Genomic DNA, 21,257 nt, shown 5'->3' on the forward strand with positions numbered 1-21,257 from the left:
GTTTTCAGAGAGAGCGAGAAAGACTATTATGAAATTGTGGTTTTATTATGAAATTAATGATTATGCTCTTCTGTCTGATTTTTTGTGTTTATCTTGGTATTTAATCTTTGTTTGCTGAGTGCCTTTGTCCTGAATACTGCTAGTTTCATTTATTTCAACAATGGGAATCCTGAAGAGCACTATACTTTTATAAGCCTGTTGGGAATTTTTTTTAAAGCAAATGAAAACTTAACTTTCTAGGCTTCTGCAGCTCTGAAACCAAGGCCTGCCAGCAAAATCACCATCCTGACACCAGCCGTGGTGAACTACATGTACCTGTCTGGACACACCCCTCTGCTGACTGCTCCTGTGGCTCCTCCCACAGACCCCTGTATAAAGGCGATTGGAGGCACGGCTCCTCCCTCAGTCTCCTGGATGTTGTGTGGTGGTCTCTTGCTGCTAATCGTGGTCTCTTGCAGCTAATAAAAGCCTATCGTTCACCTCCCGTCTCCGAGAGTTATTGATGGTGCATCACCAGCCTTGGGATGAAGTACCAGAATAAACCCCTAGAGCGACATAGGCACCTGGCATCCATTCTTAAAAAGGAAGCCTGATGAAATGTCCCAACCGGAGACATCGGCTCATTATTCCTCTCCTCAGATATTGCCTGACCTGCTGATTTCCTCCAGAATTTTAAATCAGAATCAGGTTTATTATCACCAGCATGTGTCATGAGATTTCTTAACTTGCTTGTTACTTTGTTAACTTGCTTGTTGCTTGGGAATTCAGACTACAGAATCTCTTGTGCTTAGAAAGGACCTCCATAGTTGCTGATGCTGTTCTTGCTTCCCACAATTTAAAACTGGTGTCAACCAGATCAGGTTAGGAAACAATGATTTACGTCTACACTCCACTTGAATTACACCTCGTGTGCGTGGTTTCTGCAGGCTGGCGGGCTTCATGCAAAGGCTTCAGTGCAGCTTTACTGAAGTTGTTTATTCAATCGGTATGCATTTCTGTTCAAGGTGAGATGGTAAATCGAGTTTGATAAGGGTATACGCCACTCCTGTCATGTTGAGCATGGATGTGAAAATCAGGCCATGCTTGCTTTAACAATGGGGAGTTCATTAACTTGATACGATGATGACGATGGTTCATTCCCATAAATCCACCAGTGTGCTGCAGTGTGTGCTGCAGTACTGTGCATTGGTCTCCATGCAGCAGGAAACTCTCTGAAAAATGGATGCTGTTCTCATTGTCTGTGCTTTTATTTGGCTTCTGCTCAGTGAGTATACATCTTTAATTTCATATTCTTGATGTTAATTTATGTATTGGGCTGTTTATTTTCTTGGCATTTGCTATCATGGAAAATTGAAGATTATAGACCAGAAACACTCAGATAATCTCATTTTTTGCAAGTAAAATGCTAATTTTGATATAAGTACATTTTTTCTTTAACTGAATATTTGAATAACTGCAGTATGATATATTCTAAATATTTTGCTTTGGTGTTTCTAATTAAACGATGGATTAAACACTAATTCTAATCCTGCTTAAAGCAGAACAATCATTTTTGCTGAGTTTAATTACTTTGCTGGCTTGAGACTAAAATTTCTGATATCATTTTAAAAAATCCCATTTTCTGTCATCTTTAAGATGATTAATGATAATTCATTTAATTTGCTTTTGCCATAATTAATTAAAATAGTTGATACATCATTAGAAAGACTATAAAACAGAATTAATTCAGTTTTTAATTTTGCACTTGCTTTCAGCATGCTGCTGAAAAACTATGTTCAGTCTAAAAGCTGATTGTACTGTTCAATTAGGGTGTTGATGATTTTTTTCAATGCTGCACAAATGTAGATTCTTTTTTTTAATTGGTGATATTGCCAATTATCAGATTTCTGGCGTGAGATGTATTGTAACCTTTCTGTCTTTAAAACGTAGTCATTTTTACAAAAACCTGCTGCCCAGGGCTTTTGTCCGACCAGCTCAGTATGTGGGCTACAATGACACATTTTTAAGAGTAAAATTAAAAGTATATATATTTTTTAACAACTGAGTAAAATCTCTAAATAACTTATTGTTAAACTATTGGTGGAATTGTATTGATTTAGGACGTTTCCAGATTTGGCTTGTGCTCAATTTGTTGATCTTGGTCAGAGAGGTTTTGGTTCTTTGCAACTGACCTCTGAGCATTATGACAGTGATTCCTGGTGGACATGTGTGTAGGTACTCACTTGGATATATAGTATGCTGGTGGCCACACAGCATGCTTTCCATTACAATTTTGGCACCACTCCAAAGAGGAAAGAATTTGAAAATGCCACCTAATGGTTGACAAGACCCTGGTACAATCCCAGCCGGAATATAGTCTCCTAAACTGTGGAGGGTTATTTGTGCAATAGAATACCATGGATGTTACACCAGACTGATTCCTGATAAGAGGATTGACCGATCAGAAGAGATTTGGTACTTCGGATTTTGACTCTTGAGAACTTCATCAGAGGTGATCTCATTGAAGTGTACAGAATATCTAATAGCCCATGATACAGGGGTAATGATTTCCTTGGATGAGGTATCCCCAAAATTCATCATCACAACATGGAGGGGGACATTCAGGGCTGAGGTGAGAAGGAACTTTTTCATCAACAGGGTGGTGAAGCTTTAGAATTCTCTATCCAACACGACTGTGGAGTGTATTCATGAATGTAGTCAATGGATTTCTAGCTAACGAGGGAATTGAGAAACTTTCATTTAGTATGGGGTAAATGACAGAGGTGAAAGATTAATATTGATCCCATTGAATGGGCTACATTTTTCTGTGTTTTTATTGGAAATAAAAGTACTTAATCTCTTATAGGTATGGTTGTGTAGATTTCCTCTCTGAATGGTTTATTGGCAACTTTGCTACTACTGCTCTGTACGTGCTTGTGACTCCCTTATTTCACTCCAATGAACAAAATATCTGTTGAATGGAGAAAAAAATCACTGCTGAAGTTAAAAGTATGATAGTACAATACTTACAGGAATGATTTCTGGTCCTGATCTGGCAAAACAAGACCATGCTGTAAAAAAGATCACGGATCCACTTGCTGTAAATACAATGTTCTCCTTATGCTTAGCCTGATGGAAAGTCATTGCGAGGACTGACCAGAGTGGAAGCACAGACTCTGGGTTTCCTTCGTCCAATGTTCACATCGCTGACCGTGAAGTCCTGACCTCTAACTCTTGCACAACACTGTCCCTAAATTATATTATGACCTCTAACTTCCTTCTCTGACCCCAACCCATCCCTACCAACTTAAAAAGACAACTAATCCTGACCCGCAATCTCTCCAGAGGCTGCGGCTTAGTGTCATTTCACACTTAGCTGAGTTTACACATCATATCAAAAGGACAGGCCGGTAGGCAGGGGCTGTGGAAGTGCCTTTGCTAGTATAAAATGAAACCAAATCCTTAGAAACAAGTTACATAGAATCATAAGGTGCAACTGTAATAGGGGATTCCATTGTAGATAAGTCACCTGGACCAGATGGACTATAACCTAGGATTCTGAAAGAGGTGGCTGAAGAGATTGAGGAGGGATTAGTAATGATGTTTCAAGGTTCACTAGAGCAATGATTCCTAAGGGGGCAGTTACATGCCATAAGGGGGCGTTAGGGGAAATAGAAGTTGTTGGGAAGCATTCAAGATTCTTGGGGAGGGTGGCACTAACGAGGCATGAGACCAGACTGACCATTAGTAGAGCAGGCACTTCTGAAACAAAGAATGAGGCACTGGAACACAAGAAGAACCATAACTCTGCACAGGCGATGAAATAGAGCCGATCAGTGAACCTGCCAACCCCAAGGATTCCTCTTGTGGTGTTCAAAGCAACCTTAGCTTCATGTGGGCAGTCAAGAAACAGCTTTGGGGATCATGAGACCTTATGAGATTGGTCAATCGCACAAAATGAAATAGTATAAAGGTAACTTGCCAAACACCAGCTCTTTCCCAACTAACGTTCAGATTCCAATCTGTATCCTTGTCAACAAAACTTTCACTGTTGTAATCGTCTTCATCTTCACTTCATCATTCCTTTGCATGCCGCTGACATCGTTCCATCCATATCAACTCACTGCCATTGTCACTCACTGTGTCATTCCCAGTTTGTGTTTATTTTTCATTTTAATTTAGCCCCATTAATGATGGATAAATACATACAGTGTGATCTCTATAAGTCTCAAGGTGGTGAAGCGTTGAATTTGGATCCTGCTAAGAAACAGAAACTACAAGAAGTGCGTCAATATAACTTTACATACCTGAAATATAGTTTTATTCCATTCCTGTCAGATCAGCTCAAGTACCTTATTTGTAATACTGTACTGTCTAATGAAGCCGTGAAACCATCAAGACAGGAACACTTATGTAAAAGACAGCCTGAAAAGGCTACTTATGGCATTACTCAGTTCCAGAAGATGAAAAAAAAGCATTTGAAAAGCATTGTACACTCAAGGAATTTACCAAGAAAGCTCAAATGACCTTGATAGTGGTCTAAATGCTTCTTAAGACGTTCCCAAAACGATAGCAAACTGTGGGAAATCTTATACAATTGGTGAAAGATTAATAATGCCTGCTGTATCAGATGTCTTCACCACTGTTCTCAAAATGGATACAATATTTTAAAATCAGTTCCTCGGAGTAATAACACCGTAGCTCATCATATTAACGGAAAGAGTGAAGAGGGATTATCAACTATACACAGAGCCACAAAACACAGAATTTGGGATGCAATTGGATGAACCAACTGTGCAAGAAAATGAGGAATTGCCAATAGCATGAGTATGGTTTAACAAAAATGGAATAGTTCATGAAGAGATTCTCTTCTGTTTGTAACTTTTTACAAATATCAACAGAGAATCAATCTATGATGAACTCAAAATGTACATTAAAAATAAAAGTATTCCAATTAGGAACAAGATTTCTTATGCAACAGTTGGAGCACCATACATGCTGGTTCAGTTGCGTTTATGAAAAAAAAATTCCAAGTCTGTTTTCAATCCATTATGTAATTCATTCTCAACATCTCATAGCCAAAAACCTCAGCCAGTGGCTTTTCTCAAGCATGACTCTTGTAATACCTGCTATCAACAAAATTAAAGCTTATCCATTAATAGAAGAATATTTTGCCACTTATGCCAAGGTATTGATGAACAGTTTGAACGCTTGCTTCTTCACACAGAAGTGCATTGGCTGTCAAAATGCTGCTGCTTAAAACATTTCTTTGATCTTTTTCACATTGTGATTGAATTTTTGCTCAAAGTCAGCAAGAGCTTGGGAAACAAGATTGAACTTCTACGTGGAGATGTCACATATCTAGCTGATCTGTATGACAAAATGAACATTCCAAACATAAAACTGCAGGGTAAGAATTTCAATTTAATCCAGGCAAGAAGTGCAGTGTTCACTTCTATCAGAAAAATGGAAATATATAAGCAAAATATTGGGAGAAGAATGTTCTCACAGTTTCCCTGCATGGGAAGTATGGCACTTTCTTTCATGGACAGTGTTCTACTTATATCTGCAGTGACTGTAGAAGGATTTTCAGAATCAATTCAAGGATTTGAATGATCTGGGAATTCTGGACCGGGTAATGAACCCATTTCATTGTAAAGTGGAAGAGCAGGAAGAGGCCTTGCAAAAAGTTATCAAAATTCAGAATGAAGAAGAAACAAAAAATGCTTTTCAAAAGTGTCAACTTTTATGGTATGTGGCTATACTGCTATATGAAGTTCCCTGGTCTTTGGAAAAGAGCCAAACTGCTCTTCGTTGCATTTCCAATCTCCTATCTTGTTGAAAGAGACTTCAGTACAGTGGACCACATATTCACAGAAAACAGAAGCTGCTTGGACATTGTTACGCATGGGGGCTTAAGGCTTTTGCTGTCACAACTTGAGCCAGGTATTTCAACTCTTGCTGTAAACTATCAAGCTTAAGGATCATATTGATATCAAAACTGCTGTACTGTGCACAGGTACTGTATTCACTAAGTTTAAAAACAAATAAAAATTTAAACCAGAATCATTTTTCTCATTGTAGCATATGGTTGACTTGTTTTTTTACACTATGAGGGTAACGGAAAGTATATTGTGCCTAAAAGGGACATTGGCCAGTATGAAGGTGATTTAGAGAAATCTCTGGGAATTCCTTGATGAAGTAACAGGCAGATTAGATAAGGAAGAGTCAGTGGATGTTGTTTACCTGGATTTTCATAAGGCCTTTCACAAGCTGCTTTACATAAGGCTGCATAAGAAGATGAAATGCATGGTATTACAGGAAAGATTCAGGCATGGATAGAGGATTGGTTGACTGGCAGGAAGCAAAGAGTGGGAATAAAGGGGATCTTTTCTGGTTGGCTGCCAGTAATTAGTGATGGTCTGCAGTGGCCGGTGTTGGAACCGCTTCTGTTCAAGGTATATGTTAATAATTTGGATGATAGAATTGATGGCTTTGGGATCAAGTTTGCTAATGATATGGTTCGGTTCAGGGGCAGATAGTATTGAAGCAAGAGTCTGCAAAATGACTTAGTCATGTTGGAAAAATGGATAAATAAGTGACAGATGGAAAATAGTATCAGGAACTGTATGGGCATGTGTGTTGGAATAAGAAGGAATAAATGTGTAGACTGTTTTCTAAACAGGGACAAAATTCAAAAACTGGAGATGCAAAGGAATTTGCGAATCATTGTGCAAGTTCCTTTGCACTATTGGTTAACTTGCAAGTTGAGACAGTGTAAGGAAGGCAAGTGCAAAGTTAGCATTCATTTCAAGAGGACTGAAGTACAAGAACAATCTTGAAGTTTTATAAGGCATTGGCCAGACTGCACTTGGAGTATTGTGAACAGTTTTGAACCCCTTATCTAAGAAAAGATGTGCTGGCATTAGAGAGGGACCAGAAGAGGTTCACAAGGTTGATTCCAGGAATGAAGGGGGAAAACATGAGGTGTATTTGAGGGTTCTGGATCTGTACTCTCTTCAGAACTCCAGAATGAGGGGGGATCTCATTGAAACCTATGGAATATTGAAAGGCTTAGATGCAGTGGATATTGAGAGAATGTTTCCTATAGTGGATGAGTCTAGGGCCAGAGGGCAAAGCCTCAAAATAGAGGGACATCCATTTACAACAACGATGAGGAGTAATACCTTATCCAAAGGGTAGTAAATCTGTGGAATTCATTGCAGTGAAGGCCAGCTCATGGAATATATTTAAAGTGGAGGCTGACAGGTTCTTCATTAGTCAGGCCACCAAAGGTCAAAGGGAGAAGGCAGGAGAATGGGTTTGGGGAGGGGATAATGAATCAACCATGATGGGTCAATGGCAGAACACTTGATGGGTCAAATGGCCTAACTCAACACCTCTGGCTTATAGTCCTATGGTATAAAATAAGGTTGGTCCTAGATGCCAAGGGAAATAATTTGTAAAATATCTATTGTACAGCTTTTTAAGAACAGCTTGTGGTTGAGCCCTTTGGCAGCAAGGCAATTGGGTGTTGTGTAATGAACCAATTTGATCAGGAAACTTAAATTTAAAAGATCCTTGAGAGCAGTGTTTATAATCTGATAGCATTCACCTTACAGACTGAGAGGGAAAAGCTAAAATTGGATGTATGAGTATTACAGTTGAATGAAGAGAATTATCATGGCATGGGAGAAGAGATTGACAAAACTGATTGGAAGGGGACACCAACCAGGATAACAGCAGAGAAGCATGGGTGGAGTAATTCAGAAGATGCAGAAGTGGTTCATCCACAAAAGAGAAGAGGCATCCGAAAGGAATAATGAGACAACTGCAGCTGAAAAGGAAATCAAAGCCTGCATAAAAGCAAAATTTAGTGGGAATCTGGAGGACTGGGAATCTTCTGAGAAGTAATAGAAGGCAATCAATAAAGTAATAAGGAGAGAAAAGATGAAATATGAAGGTTAGTTGGCCAATTATATAAAAGGAGATACCAAATATTTTGTCATTTATATAAAGAGTAAAAGTGAGGCAAGAGTTGCAATTGGACTGCGGAAAATGGTGCTGGTGTGGTAGTAATGTAGAACAAAGAAATGGTTGGTTTTATTTTGAGATGCAGCATGGAAAAGGCCATTCTGGCCCACCTTGCAACCAACCCTTTAATCACTAGCCTAATCAGAGGACAAATTACAATGACCAATTAACCTACTGACCAGTATGTCTTTGGACAGTAGGAGGTAACTGGGGCACCCAAAGGAAACCACGCAGTCATGGGGAGAATGTACAACCTCCTTACAGGTGGCACTGGAATTGAACTCTGACCTGAGATGTAATAACGCTATACTAACCACTACGCTATTGTCAGTCTTCACCGTGGAAGACCCCAACAGCACACCCGAAATTGAAGTATACAGGGGCAAAAGTGAGTGTAGCCACTATTACTAAGAAGAAGGTGCTTGGGAAGCTGAAAGATCTTAAAGTAGATAATTCACTTGGACACCTCAGGGTTAAAGAAGTAGCCGAAGAGATTGCAGAGGCATTATTTGTAATCTTTCAGAACTACTATATTTTGAAATAGTTGCAGAAGACTGGAAAATCACAAATGTCACTCCACTTTTATAAGAAGGAAGGGAGACAAAAGACTGGAAATTACTGGTCAGTTAGCCTAACTTCAGTAGTTTGCAAAATGTTAGAGTCCATTATTAAGAATGTGGTTTCAGAGTACTTGGAGACGCACAATAAAATAGGCAAAAGTTAGTATAGTTTCCTTGAGGAGCAATCTTACCTGACAAATCTGTTGGAATTCTTTGAGAAAATTAGGCAGGATGGACAAAGGAGAGTCAGTGGATGTTGTTTACTTAGACTTACAGAAGGTGTCACACATGAGACTGCTAAACAAGATAAGAGCTCATGGTATTACAGGAATGATACTAGCTTGGATAGAAGATTGGCTGACTGACAGGAGGCAAAGACTGGGAATAAAGGGGGCCTTTTCTAGTTGGCTGCAAGAAAATATTGCACCTGTGTGGTGAAACTGCTGGGAAGTAAAACTGAGCTTTAATAAAGTATTTGCTGCTGCATATTGGGCTACATTCTTGATGTCACCAAGGAAAAGTTTCCAGGCATAACCCACATTAACAGTTTCATTCTTTGGGACTTGCACAGATAGAATAAACTAAAAGTGGTGTCCAACTTATATTCCTTGCTACATTGAACTGTGTTTTCCATTTCACAATACGCATCCAAAAGTGGAATGCTGTAGCTGGTTGGTCATTTAGTGTTGGATATCAGCCTGGATTGGCTAAAACAGCAGGAGTTATACCACCTGTTATCACATATCAGCTAATACCACACTGGTGCAGTTGCCCATCACCTTGAGAAGAAAAGGATACTGCAGCCCCAAACTCAAACATCTCTGCTCCAATTTCTGATGGCTATTTGTTAAAACCATTATGCCTCATGTCCTCCCTTTAAATTACAAGGCATGGAAGGGCTGAAATGATCCAGTTATTCAACCTAGATGTCAACAAACCTCAACATGCAGCATTCTGCTATGCATTTTTGCCATCTTATCTTTGCCAAATTAAAGAAGAAGTAAATGAAGTAAAAAGAAGTAAAAGTAGTGAGAATGCTGTGCGTACTCTGCCTGTAATTTTTCAGACCTCACCAGCTGGGAACAATTCCTTTTAAATTAAATTAAAAATAGTGCATAGTTTTAGTTAGATCACAGGGGCCAATTTAGTTCTATTTCATTTACCAAGCAGCAAAAGTTCTGGGTTTTGAAATAAAGCCAATTTAACAACCACACTGTTTCTTAGCAACATGCCATTAAAGAAGATATTACAAAAATTACTCGTATTGCATCAACTTGAGTAAAATCACATGAAATCAGTATATTATTATCACAGAACTGAAAGTTACCTCACGTAAATCAATACCAGCAACAGTGTTGACTCATTAGGAGTCGTCTGGGCAGAACTGGTTCCTGAAATGGCTGACATCAGCTCATCCCGTGACCTCCAAAGCTTGCCAGCTATATGCCCTTGGCATATTTATCCTGCAGAAGTGGCTATGTTCTCCTTCAGTGCAAAATTTTGCAACATGTTTTATTTTTTAGATCATGGAAGGAAGGTTATTTTCCTGCTGCTTTGTACATGCATACAGCAAGTGCCAGAGACACAAGATATGGCTTAAATGACTATAGCCCTTTGCTTGTAGAGTTCCAGCCAAATAAATACTTTCCTCACTTCAGTACAAACATTAAGTGTTACACATACTTCTTTAGCCTTGCTTTATTCACTACTCCCCTGATAAACCAATAAATATTAATTAATTTATTCGGGCAGCACAACTGTGTAGCGGTTAGAATTATGCTTAACAGCAGCAGAGAGATGCGGGTTCAATTCCTGCCACTGTCTGGAAACAGTCAATGTTCTCCACATGTGTTTCCTCCAAGTGCTTCAGTTTCCTCCCACATTCCAAAGATGTACAAGCTAAGGTTAGTAAGTTGTGGACATGCTATGCTTGTACCAAAGGCATGGCTGGGATTCCGGGCTGCCCACAGCACATCTCAGACTCTGTTGCTTCTTGATACAAACAACATATTTCATTGTATGCTTTGAAGTACGTGTGACAGATAATGCTAATCTTTAGTCAGTTAAGTTTGCCATTTTATAATGGAGTTATTTTTAAACTTGTTGATAGAAATGTAAAGAGTTTATAATGCAAGAATTTGAAAATCCATTTTCTAATATGGGAAAAGCCCAACTGAAGTAGAACAGCTGCATGATTTGATGAAATCTAGCAGTTTTTTTTTCCTGATTACACATTTTCCTTATCATTATTTGTTTCTTTAAGTCATGTTTTCTCCATTAATATCTCCTTCGAGGGACATCTTGTGCTGGGTATTGACATGACATTGCATTGAAAACCCAAATGGGGATAGTTCTAATTTTGCATTGAAAATTCAGAAAGATTAAAAGGCATTCGGACAGCTACATGGATAATGGTGAGTCAGAGTCAAATAATGATGCATCAGAGTACAGGAAGGAGACAGAGAACCTAATGACAGTGTCATGACAGCAAGCTTTCCCTCAATATCAGCAAAATAAAAGAGATGGACATTGATTTCAGGAAAGGGGGTGGTTCATGCTTCTAGTGATGTCAATGGTCCTGAGATCGCAAAGGTTGAAAGATTCAAGATTCTAGGAATGAACATCACCATAGCTTGTCCTGGTCCAACCACGTTGACATTGTGGCCAAGAAAACTCACCAGTAACTTTCATTCCTCTGGAGGCTAAAGAAACTTGGCATGTCCCCTTTGACTCTGACCAATTTTTGGTAATGCACCATAGAAAGCATTCTACCTGGATGCAGATTGGATTGGTATGGCAATTGCTCTGCCCATGACCAGGGGAATCTGCAGAGGTGTAGACTCAGTGCTGTACAGCATTGAAATGAGCCTCCCCTGCATGGACCCGCTCTATACTTTTTGCTGCCTTGGTAAAGCAGCTGCAATAAGCAAAGACCTGACCCACCCTGGAAGGAAATACAAAATTCTGAAAGCACATACTACCAGCCTCAAAAACAGCTACTGACCTGCTGTGATAAGACCACTTATGTTTTCTGAATACAGTAAGATGATCACTTGACCTCACAATCTATATCATTATGACCTTGCCTCTTTTTGTCAAATTGCATTGCACTTTCTCTGCAAGTGTAGACTTTATTTGGTACTCTGTTATTGCATTACCTTGTACTGTGTAATGAATTGATCTGCATGAATGGTCTGCCAGACCTCGATACATGTGACAATGCTGAATCAAAGGTGCAGATGCTTTGGCATATTGGAGGGAGAATAAAAATCTGGCTGAATGGTGCCATGAGGACAACTTCTCATTCAAAGTCAGTAAAACCAAAGAGCTGATTATTGGTACAAGAGGAAGAAGTTAAAGGTCCATGATCGAGTCCACAAAGGATGCAGACAACTGTTCCAACTACTGTCTGTTTTGGCAGCACAGCAACATCTAAGCAGCCACAATGCCCAAGTCCATAAGGTTCTGCCAATTGTGTGCCTCTCTGACATAAACACATTGCTGCTCTTCAGAAGCAGCGTGGTTCCTCACTGTGACCATCAAGGACCTGCCGTCTGTTACCTAGGAACTGTTCAATGGCAGAAGTTCGGCTGCTATTGTGACTGTGGTGGTATCAGCCGAGCAGCACACTAATCAGTCTACTCATCCTGGTGATGTTAGAGTCCTTAAAGTGCCATCCTCATGTATTCCTCCTCCCAGCACTGCCTAGCAGAGACCATACTTTGGTTTGAGCCCATGATCCAAATCTCTCAGGCTGTAGTTACTGAGTGGAACGCAGTATTAGGAAGCCGACTTTCCAAACCAAATGCCCACTCGAGGCCTGGGTCTGGGAAGCTGACCTTCCAAACCCAGCCCTCGAGTGGGCACTTTCTGAATCCAGGCAATACTCACAAGGAAGTATATTGAAGCAACAGTAGAATCACTAAGCCCATCTAGACTGTCGGCTAAGGTAAAAAAAAGTTAAGGTTCACAATTAAGGTTCATGTGTAATTGATAAAGATCTTTTCTATTAATGATATTCTAGATTATAATGAGCTTTTCTGTTAATGTACCAAATTAAAAGCATTTATACTCAAGAATTATAAATTTGCCGATAACGTGTTGAATAAGCACTTTTATTTCAGTTTCAATCTGAAAGGGAACTTCTTTCTGCAGAAAACTTTAGCAATGATTTATGGTGTGAATAAAAAGTGCCAAGTTAAAATCTGATGCAGGGTCACAACCAGAAAGACTGGCCATCCCTCTGCTTTCATAGATACTGCTTAGTCCACTGATTCCTTCAAGTAATTTATTTTGCCGCCCCATTTTGTAGGATTTGCAGTCACTCATATCTCCCCCAAATTCAAACCTCGCAAAGTGAAGAGAAATGTCAAGACATTTTATTGAAAGGCAGGTGTTTAGTCATTTGCTTTCCTTGTAGTGAAAGGGAAAATAGAGATTCAAAGTTCAGGGATGTACTGTGGTCTGAGTCTGCGGACAGCCTTTTGATGGCAGGTGGAATTTGAAAGAAAAACTGAAAATAAGGTTGACTGGGGTAGTAGGAAGGGAGTAAGTTAACGGACAGGAATAGGTTGAAAGTTTGTGCCATGTTCACTGGAATGATTATTTTAAGAAAATAGCAACATCATAGGTATCATAACAGGGAGGACATATATCATGAGGGAGCTAAAGATTTAAGATGATAATTTTAAATTTGAAGTATAATTCTAAATTGTTCACTCAATTACTCACAATCAGCAAAGGAAGGATTGGTAATGGCTTGAGACCAGGCTATCAAATCTGTGCTTGCTAATGCTGAAATCCATGATTTAAACAATAAGGAAAACAGCCAAAAGAAAAGAAAATGAAGACGAGATCTAGCAGTGGGCCAGATACATTCTAAATTTAATTCCTAGTTGTCATTAATAAGAAATTCTTGGTTCAAAAAAGTGAGCAAAAGCATGGGTAAATTTATTACAGTTACTATTTTTTTTAAATGTCATTACTTCATGGACTAACTTGAGCAAGGCCTTTGAGAAAATCCTGCATGATGGGCTGGTTTAAATCATGTCGTATCCTGGGTGAACCAGTTTGGTACAAGAGTACTTTGTTGGAAGGAGTCAGATGTTGAATGTTTTTTTAGACCGGAGACCTGTGACCTGGGGTTGGAGTTGGGTGCACTGTGGTTGATCATCCAGATTGTTAACATAGCTCGTAAGTTTGCAGATGATACAAATCAGTGGTGTCGTAGACAGTGACTGTGATTACCTAAGGCTACAGTGCAATACAGATGAACTGGGAAAGTGGCCAAAGGAATGACAGATATGATTTAACTCAGATGCATGAGGTGTTTCATCTTGATCGGTTAAACCAGGGTAGGACTTGCATAGTAAATAACAGGGCCCTGGAGGGAGTTGTAGAACAGAGAGGTATACAGTTCAATGAAAGTGGTGACATTGGGTGTTGACTAAGGCATTTCACACACTTGCCTTCAGTCAAGGCATTGAGGATAGGAACGTAGACATGTTACAACTCTGTAAGTCTCAGAGAGACCACATGTGGAATATTGTGTGCACTTCTACTCACCCAGCTACAGAAAAGATATCATTAAGCTGGAAATGATGCAGAAAGAATACAGGAGCACATTACAGCCACTGGAGGACTTGAGTTATAAGAGAGGTTGGATAGGCTGAGATGTTTTTCTCTGGAGCATAGGGGGTCAAGGGGTAGGTAATCTTACAAAAGCATTTAAAATCATGACTTGCATTGATAAGGTCATAATCTTTTTCCCCAGGGTAGGGGAACGAGGGCATAGGTTTAAGGTGAGAGAGGAAAAGTTTAAAAAGGACCTAAAGGGCAACTTTTGCCACACAGAGGGTGGTTGTTATATGGAATGAGCTGCCAGAGGAAGCTGTCATGGCAGATAATTACAATCTATAAAAGCCATTTGGACAGGTACATGGGTAGAAAGGTCTGAGGAGGATATGGGCCAGTTGGAGGCAAATAGGACTGATTCAGATTGACATCTTGGTCAGCATGGACAAGCTTGTTTCTGTACTCTATCACCGTCCCCTCAATTTAACCTTATTGCATTTCTAAAATGATTTGTTTAATATCATTGGTTGCGGATCGAGACGATTCTAATCCACTTGAAAATCTCTCTTGATGAGCTTCCCCAAAGTGGTACAATGCAGAGACCTGCCAAAAACAAATCAGCATGACAGTTTTGTTCTAAGAATCCTTAAGCTCTGACTGCTGCTTTGTATAATGCAATGAGTTAATAGTACCGGTTGTTGTGAAAATCAAGGGTTCTTCTGCTAACACTGAAGGGATAATTATTTGTGAGCACGTAGCTACCTCGTTTCATACATTGTGATTTGTTTCAATAAAAACACAAAATGCTGGCAGAACTCAGCAGGCCAGACAGCATCTATGGGAGTTGAACTCACAGACCTCCGTCTGCCTTCTCCACCCATGCAGACAGTACAATCCAAATTCTAACCACTCTTTGAGTGAAAGCATTCTTCCTTATATCCCCTCTAACCCTATACCCTTCAGTAATAGATACCAATCCAATGGAGAAGTATTTACTATTATCTATCTCATCCTAAATTTGTCCAATTGTATCAGAGCTCCCCATTACCTTCTCTGCTTCAAGGAAAACCCCAGCCTATCCAGTCTTTCCTCATGAATGGGATCCTCCATCTCAGCAACAACCTAGTGAATCTTCTCTGCACCCTCTCTAGAGCAAATACACACTTCAAGGTGACCAAAATTGCCAATGTTTTGTAAAGCTGTACCATAACTTTTATTCTCTGTCCCATAATGAATGCTAACATCCTGTTTGCCTTATTCACTGAAGGCAGAAACTTCCACAATACTTAAATATTGAGACGAGCACTTGAATTGCCAAAGCACAGAAGGTGTCAGATCAAGTGCTGATAAATAGGGTAATATAGATGTGTACTTGACAGTGAACATGGACAAGTACCTGCTTCAGTGGTGTATGACTCTATGACTATAGGTTGATAGTTTTGGATGTTTAAGCAATCAACAAATATGTAATTAGAGCAAGTAAGTTTTGCTGAGCAAGAGTTCAGCCATAAACTTATTGAATAGTAAAGCCGGCAGAGACAGAGGGACAGAGTGGCATCATAGATGCTGTCTGGCCTGCTGAGTTCTGCCAGCATTTTGTGTTTTTATTTATTTCCAGCATCTGCAGATTCTCTCATGATTTGTTTCAAGTTGTTCAAAGAAAAATGCAATTAAAAATACTAAAAACATTCTTTGATCAGACGCAGACTGAATGCACAAAATGAGAAGTGTTTGTGAATGTGTTTTATGAGGGACAATGCCTGAACCATTTTACAAAATAAATCCAGAAAGTTCAATTTTATTTAGATAACAATGCTAATTTGAGATGAGGTATAGTAATATGCAAACCATTTTTAAAGGAAGACATGTGGTATAAAATTGTTATTTTTAATTTAGAGTTACAGGACGGTCACAGGTCCTTCCAGCCTAACGAACTCACACCGCCAGTTACACACGTGATCAATTAACCTACTAACCCATCCATCTTTGGTATGTGAGAGGAAGCCAAAGCACTCAGAGGAAACCATGTGGTCACAGCAAGAACAACCTCATTACAGACAGCAGTGGAATTGAACCCAGCTTTGTTGGCGCTGTGACAGCATTGCACTAACGACTACACTACTGTGCCACCCCGCAGTATTTATTTGTAAATTTATTAGAAACTTTCTGATATCCTCAGCAGCAGCAAACAAATTGCTGGAGGAACTCATCAAGCAACCTCTTTGGGAAGAACGGAACTGTTTCAGGTTGAAACCCTGCGCCGGAACTCCAAACAATCTGACGGAGGTGCTCAGCAGGTCTGAGAGAATGGAAACGAAGTCAACATTTCAAATTGATGACTTTCTTCCAGAACTAGAAGAAGAATAGGTGAGCAATGGGAGTCATAAAATAGATCTGATCCAGAAGGAAATACTGTGCTAGAATGGAAACCGGGATTAATGAAACATAAAAAGAAAATGAGTGCCAGAATGTGATGAAATAAATGATAGACAGCTGTAAATAAGACCATGAGTTAGCCATAAGATATAAGAGCAGAACTAGGCCATTTGGCCCATTGACTCTGCTCTGTCATTTCATCATGGCTGATCCAATTTTCCTCTCAGCCTCAGTCTCCTGCCTCCCCACCTTCCACCACCATCCCTCATTTCCTTTCGTGCCCTGACAAATCATGAATCTACCAACCTCTGCCCTAAATTTACATAAAAACCTGGCCTCCACAGCTGTCTGTGGCAATGAATTCTGTACATTCACCATTCTAAAGAAATTCCTCCTCATCTCTGTTCTAAATGGATGTCACTATATTCTGAGGCTTTCTCCTCTGGTCTTAGACTCTTCCACCATAAGAAACATCCTCTGCACATCCACTCTATCAAGGCATTCTTCATTCGATAGGCTTCAATTAAGTCACACCTTATTCTATCAAGGAATTCCAACAGATTTGTCGGGCAGGATTTCCCCTTTAATAAACCATGCTGACTACGGCCTATTTTATCATGTGCCTCTCAGTACCCTGAAACCACATCCTTAACAATCGACTCCAACATCTTCTCAACCACTGAGTCCAGACTAACTGGTCTATAGTTTCCTTTCTTATGCCTCTCTCTCTTCTGAAGAGTAGAGAAGTATTTGCAATTTTCTAGTCTTCTGGAACCATTCCAGAATCAATTGATTACTAATCCTTCCGTAATCTCTTCAGCCACTTCTATCTGTACTCTGGAGTGTACACCATCTGGTCCAGTTGACTTATCTACCTTCAGACCTTTCAGTTTCCCAAGAACTTTCTCCAAAGTAATCACACACTTCATGCCCCGACACCTGGAATTTCCACCTTACTGCTCGTGTCTTCCACAGTGAAGACTCATGCAAAATACTTATTCAGTTCATCTTGCAAACACGAGGAAATCTGCAGATGCTGGAAATTCAAACAACACACACAAAATGCTGCTGGAACACAGCAGGGCCAGGCAGCATCCATAATGAGAAGCACTGTCAACATTTCAGGCCCTTCGTCAGGACTAACTGAAAGGAGAGATACTAAGAGATTTGAAGGTAGGAAGGGGAGGGGGAAATGCGAAATGATAGAAGACTGGAGGGGCTGGGATGAAGCTAAGAGCTGGAAAAGTGATTGGCGAAAGTGATACAGAGCTGGAGAAGGGAAAGGATCATGGGACAGGAGGCCTCGGGAGAAAGAAAGGGGGGGAAGCACCAGAGGGAGATGGAGAACAGGTAGAGTGATGGGCAAAGAGAGAAGAAAAAACAACAACTAAATATGTCAGGGATGGGGTAAGAAGGGGAGGAGGGGCATTAACGGAAATTAGAGAAGTCAATGTTCATGCCATCAGGTTGGAGGCTACCCAGCTGGTATATAAGGTGTTGTTCCTCCAACCTGAGTTTGGATTCATTTTGACAGTAGAGGAGGCCATGGATAGACATATCAGAATGGGAATGGGACGTGGAATTAAAATGTGTGGCCACTGGGAGATCCTGCTTTCTCTGACAGACTGAGCATAGGTGTTCAGTGAAACGGTCTCCCAGTTTGCGTCGGGTCTCACCAATATATAAAAGGCCACACTGGTTCATATTCAGTTCATTTGTTCCTTGTCTCCTATTCTTACCTCTCCAGCATTGTTTTAGAGTGGTCCACTATACACTCTTGCCTCTCTTTTATACTTTATGCAACTGAAGAAACATACAGTAGCCTCCTTTTAATATTATTGGCTAGCTAACTTCCATATTCCATCTTTTCCTTCTTAATAGCTTCTTTAGTTGCCTTCTGCTGGAATTTAAAAGGTTCCCAATCCTCTAACTACCCACTAATTTTTGCTCTATTATACGCACTCTCTTTGACTTTTATGTTGGCTTTGTTTTTCAATCTTTTTATTAATATCAACATGATAAGATTAGTACATAAATAATGGGATTACAAACTTACAAAATTAAAGTGAACATAAAAGGATACATAAGCAATAAGCACATTATAGTTGTCTTCCCAAATCACGAATGATACAAATATCATATAAACGAGACCAAAAAAACTAAGTAATTCATGTTGAAAAAAAACAGAAAAGAGAAAAAGAAAAAAAATATTAATACCCTAAAAACTAAACTATTAAGAAAAAAAGGAAAGAGAGAAATAAATAAATAAATAAATGGATAGATAGATAAATAAATAAATAGATAGAGATAATTGGGCTGTTTATAGTAACTATAAAAAAAATTACAAAGTCATCAGTGTCCCCAACTCCGATCCTCTCAACATATATATATATAAAAAATCAAAACCGGAAAAACAAATAGAATTGGAACAGGGTCAAATTACATCATGTGAAAATATTGAATAAATGGCTTCCAAATCTTTTCAAATTTAATAGAAGGGTCATGTATGACACTTCTAATTTTCTCCAAATTTAGACATAACATAGTTTGAGAAAACCAATGAAATACGGTAGGATTAATTTCTTTCCAATTCAACAAAATAGATCTTCTAGCCATTAATGTAAGAAATGCAATCATCCGACAAGCAGAAGAAGATAAATGGATTGACCCCGTTATTGGTAAACCAAAGATTGCAGTAATAGGTTGTGGCTGTAAATCGATGTTCAGTACCATAGAAATAATATCGAAAATGTCTTTCCAATATTTTTTCAAAAGTGGACATGACCAAAACATATGAGTTAAAGAAGCTATCTCAGAATGACATCTGTCACATATAGGATTTATATGGGAATAAAAATGAGCCAATTTATCCTTGGACGTATGAGCCCTATGCACAACTTTAAACTGTATCAATGAATGTTTAGCACATATAGAGGATAAATTAACTAATTGAAGAATTTTATCCCAATTCTCAATAGGGATAATAAAGTTAAGTTCTCTTTCCCAATCATTTTTAATCTTATAAAAGGCCTCTGAACATATTTTCATAATTATATTGTAAACATTTGATATTACACCTTTCTGAAATGGATTTAGTTCTAACAATTTCACCAAAATAGCTGAAGAATCAAGATTTGGAAAGGTAGGAAGTACAGTGTTTAAGAAATTCCTAATCTGTAAATATCTAAAAAAATGAGATCTGGGCAAATATTTATTAGATAATTAATTAGATAATTGTTCAAAAGACATAAAACAATTATCCAAAAATAGATCAGAAAATTGTTGTATTCCTTCAGTCTTCCAAGCTGAATAAGCTTGGTCCATAATAGAAGGATGAAAAAAGAAATTGGATACAATAGGAATAGTTAAAACAAATTGATTCAACCCAAAAAATTTCCAAAATTGAAACCATATACGTAAAGTGTGTTTGACTATCGGATTGTCAATTCGTTTATGCAATTTAGAAAGAGCAAAGGGAAGAGAAGTCCCTAAAATAGAACCCAATAAAAATCCTTGTACAGATTTAGTTTCCAGATTTACCCAATGAGGGCTAGGAGATAAATCCCAATCCCTTAACCAATATTTCAAATATCGAATATTAATTGCCCAATAATAAAATTTAAAATTAGGCAATGCCAATCCACCTTCCTTCCTTGCCTTCTGTAAATATCTTTTACCTAATCTAGAATTTTTGTTCTGCCATATATATGAGGAAATCTTTGAATCAACATTGTCAAAAAAGAATTTTGGAATAAAAATTGGTAGCACTTGAAATATATATAAGAACTTGGGTAAAATAATCATCTTAATAGCGTTAATCCGACCTATCAGAGATAAAGACAATGGTGACCATTTAGTGAACAATCATTTAATTGATCAATTAAGGGTAAAAAATTCACCTTGAATAACTCCTTATGATTTTTTGTAATTTTAATCCCAAAGTATATAAAAAAGTCATTAACTAATTTAAAAGGTAAATTTCCATAAATTGGAATCTGTCTATTTAAGGGGAACAATTCACTCTTATTAAGATTCCATTTATACCCAGAAAAATTACTAAACTGAGCCAACAATGATATAACTGCAGGAATGGATTTCTCAGTATCAGAAAAATATAATAACAAGTCATCTGCGTATAATGATAACTTATGTATATCCATCCCACGAGTGATGCCAAAAATGTTAGGTGATTCTCTAATAGCAATTGCCAAAGGTTCTATAGCAATATCAAATAATAATGGACTAAGAGGAATGATACAGAGAAGAATAAAAATCTTGAAAAGATTTGTTTATCTCATCGTGGTCAACTGTCAGTTCACCACTCTGTTGACAAATCTTAATAATTTGACATTTAACCAAAGCATTTTTCAATTGGTTAGCTAACAGTTTACCTGATTTATCACTATGTATATAAAAATCAGTTCTGGTTTTCATTAATTGATTTTCAATTGAAGATGTAAGTAATAAACTGTGTTCCACTTGAAGCTCAACCCTTTGAAGCTCCTTACTAGGAGCAATCAAATATTTCTTGTCAATTTCTTTAATCTTATTCACCAATAAAAGAGTTTCCTTCTTAATATGTTTTCTCAAACCAACAGAATAGGAGATAATCTGTCCACGTATATATGCTTTATAAGTGTCCCAAACTATTCCGCAGGAAATTTCATCCATGAAATTAGTAGAAAAGAAGAAATCAATCTGTTCCTTCATAAATTTAATGAAATCCAGATCTTG

General features: G+C 38.5%; 1 protein-coding gene across 1 annotated transcript in view; it reads left to right on the forward strand.

Moving 5' to 3' along the window:
* The first annotated feature begins 455 nt into the window (after nucleotides 1-455).
* The window catches only part of LOC132405634 (long-chain-fatty-acid--CoA ligase 6-like), a 125,216-nt gene continuing 104,414 nt past the window's right edge, over nucleotides 456-21,257 (forward strand). The window contains exon 1 of the mRNA XM_059990598.1: nucleotides 456-1,264. Coding sequence (XP_059846581.1) covers nucleotides 1,219-1,264 — 46 coding nt within the window. The 5' untranslated portion in view covers nucleotides 456-1,218. The remainder of the gene's footprint in view (nucleotides 1,265-21,257) is intronic.

The sequence above is a fragment of the Hypanus sabinus genome, chromosome 15 (genome assembly GCF_030144855.1).
Source record: "Hypanus sabinus isolate sHypSab1 chromosome 15, sHypSab1.hap1, whole genome shotgun sequence".
Classification (NCBI taxonomy): Eukaryota; Metazoa; Chordata; class Chondrichthyes; order Myliobatiformes; family Dasyatidae; genus Hypanus; species Hypanus sabinus.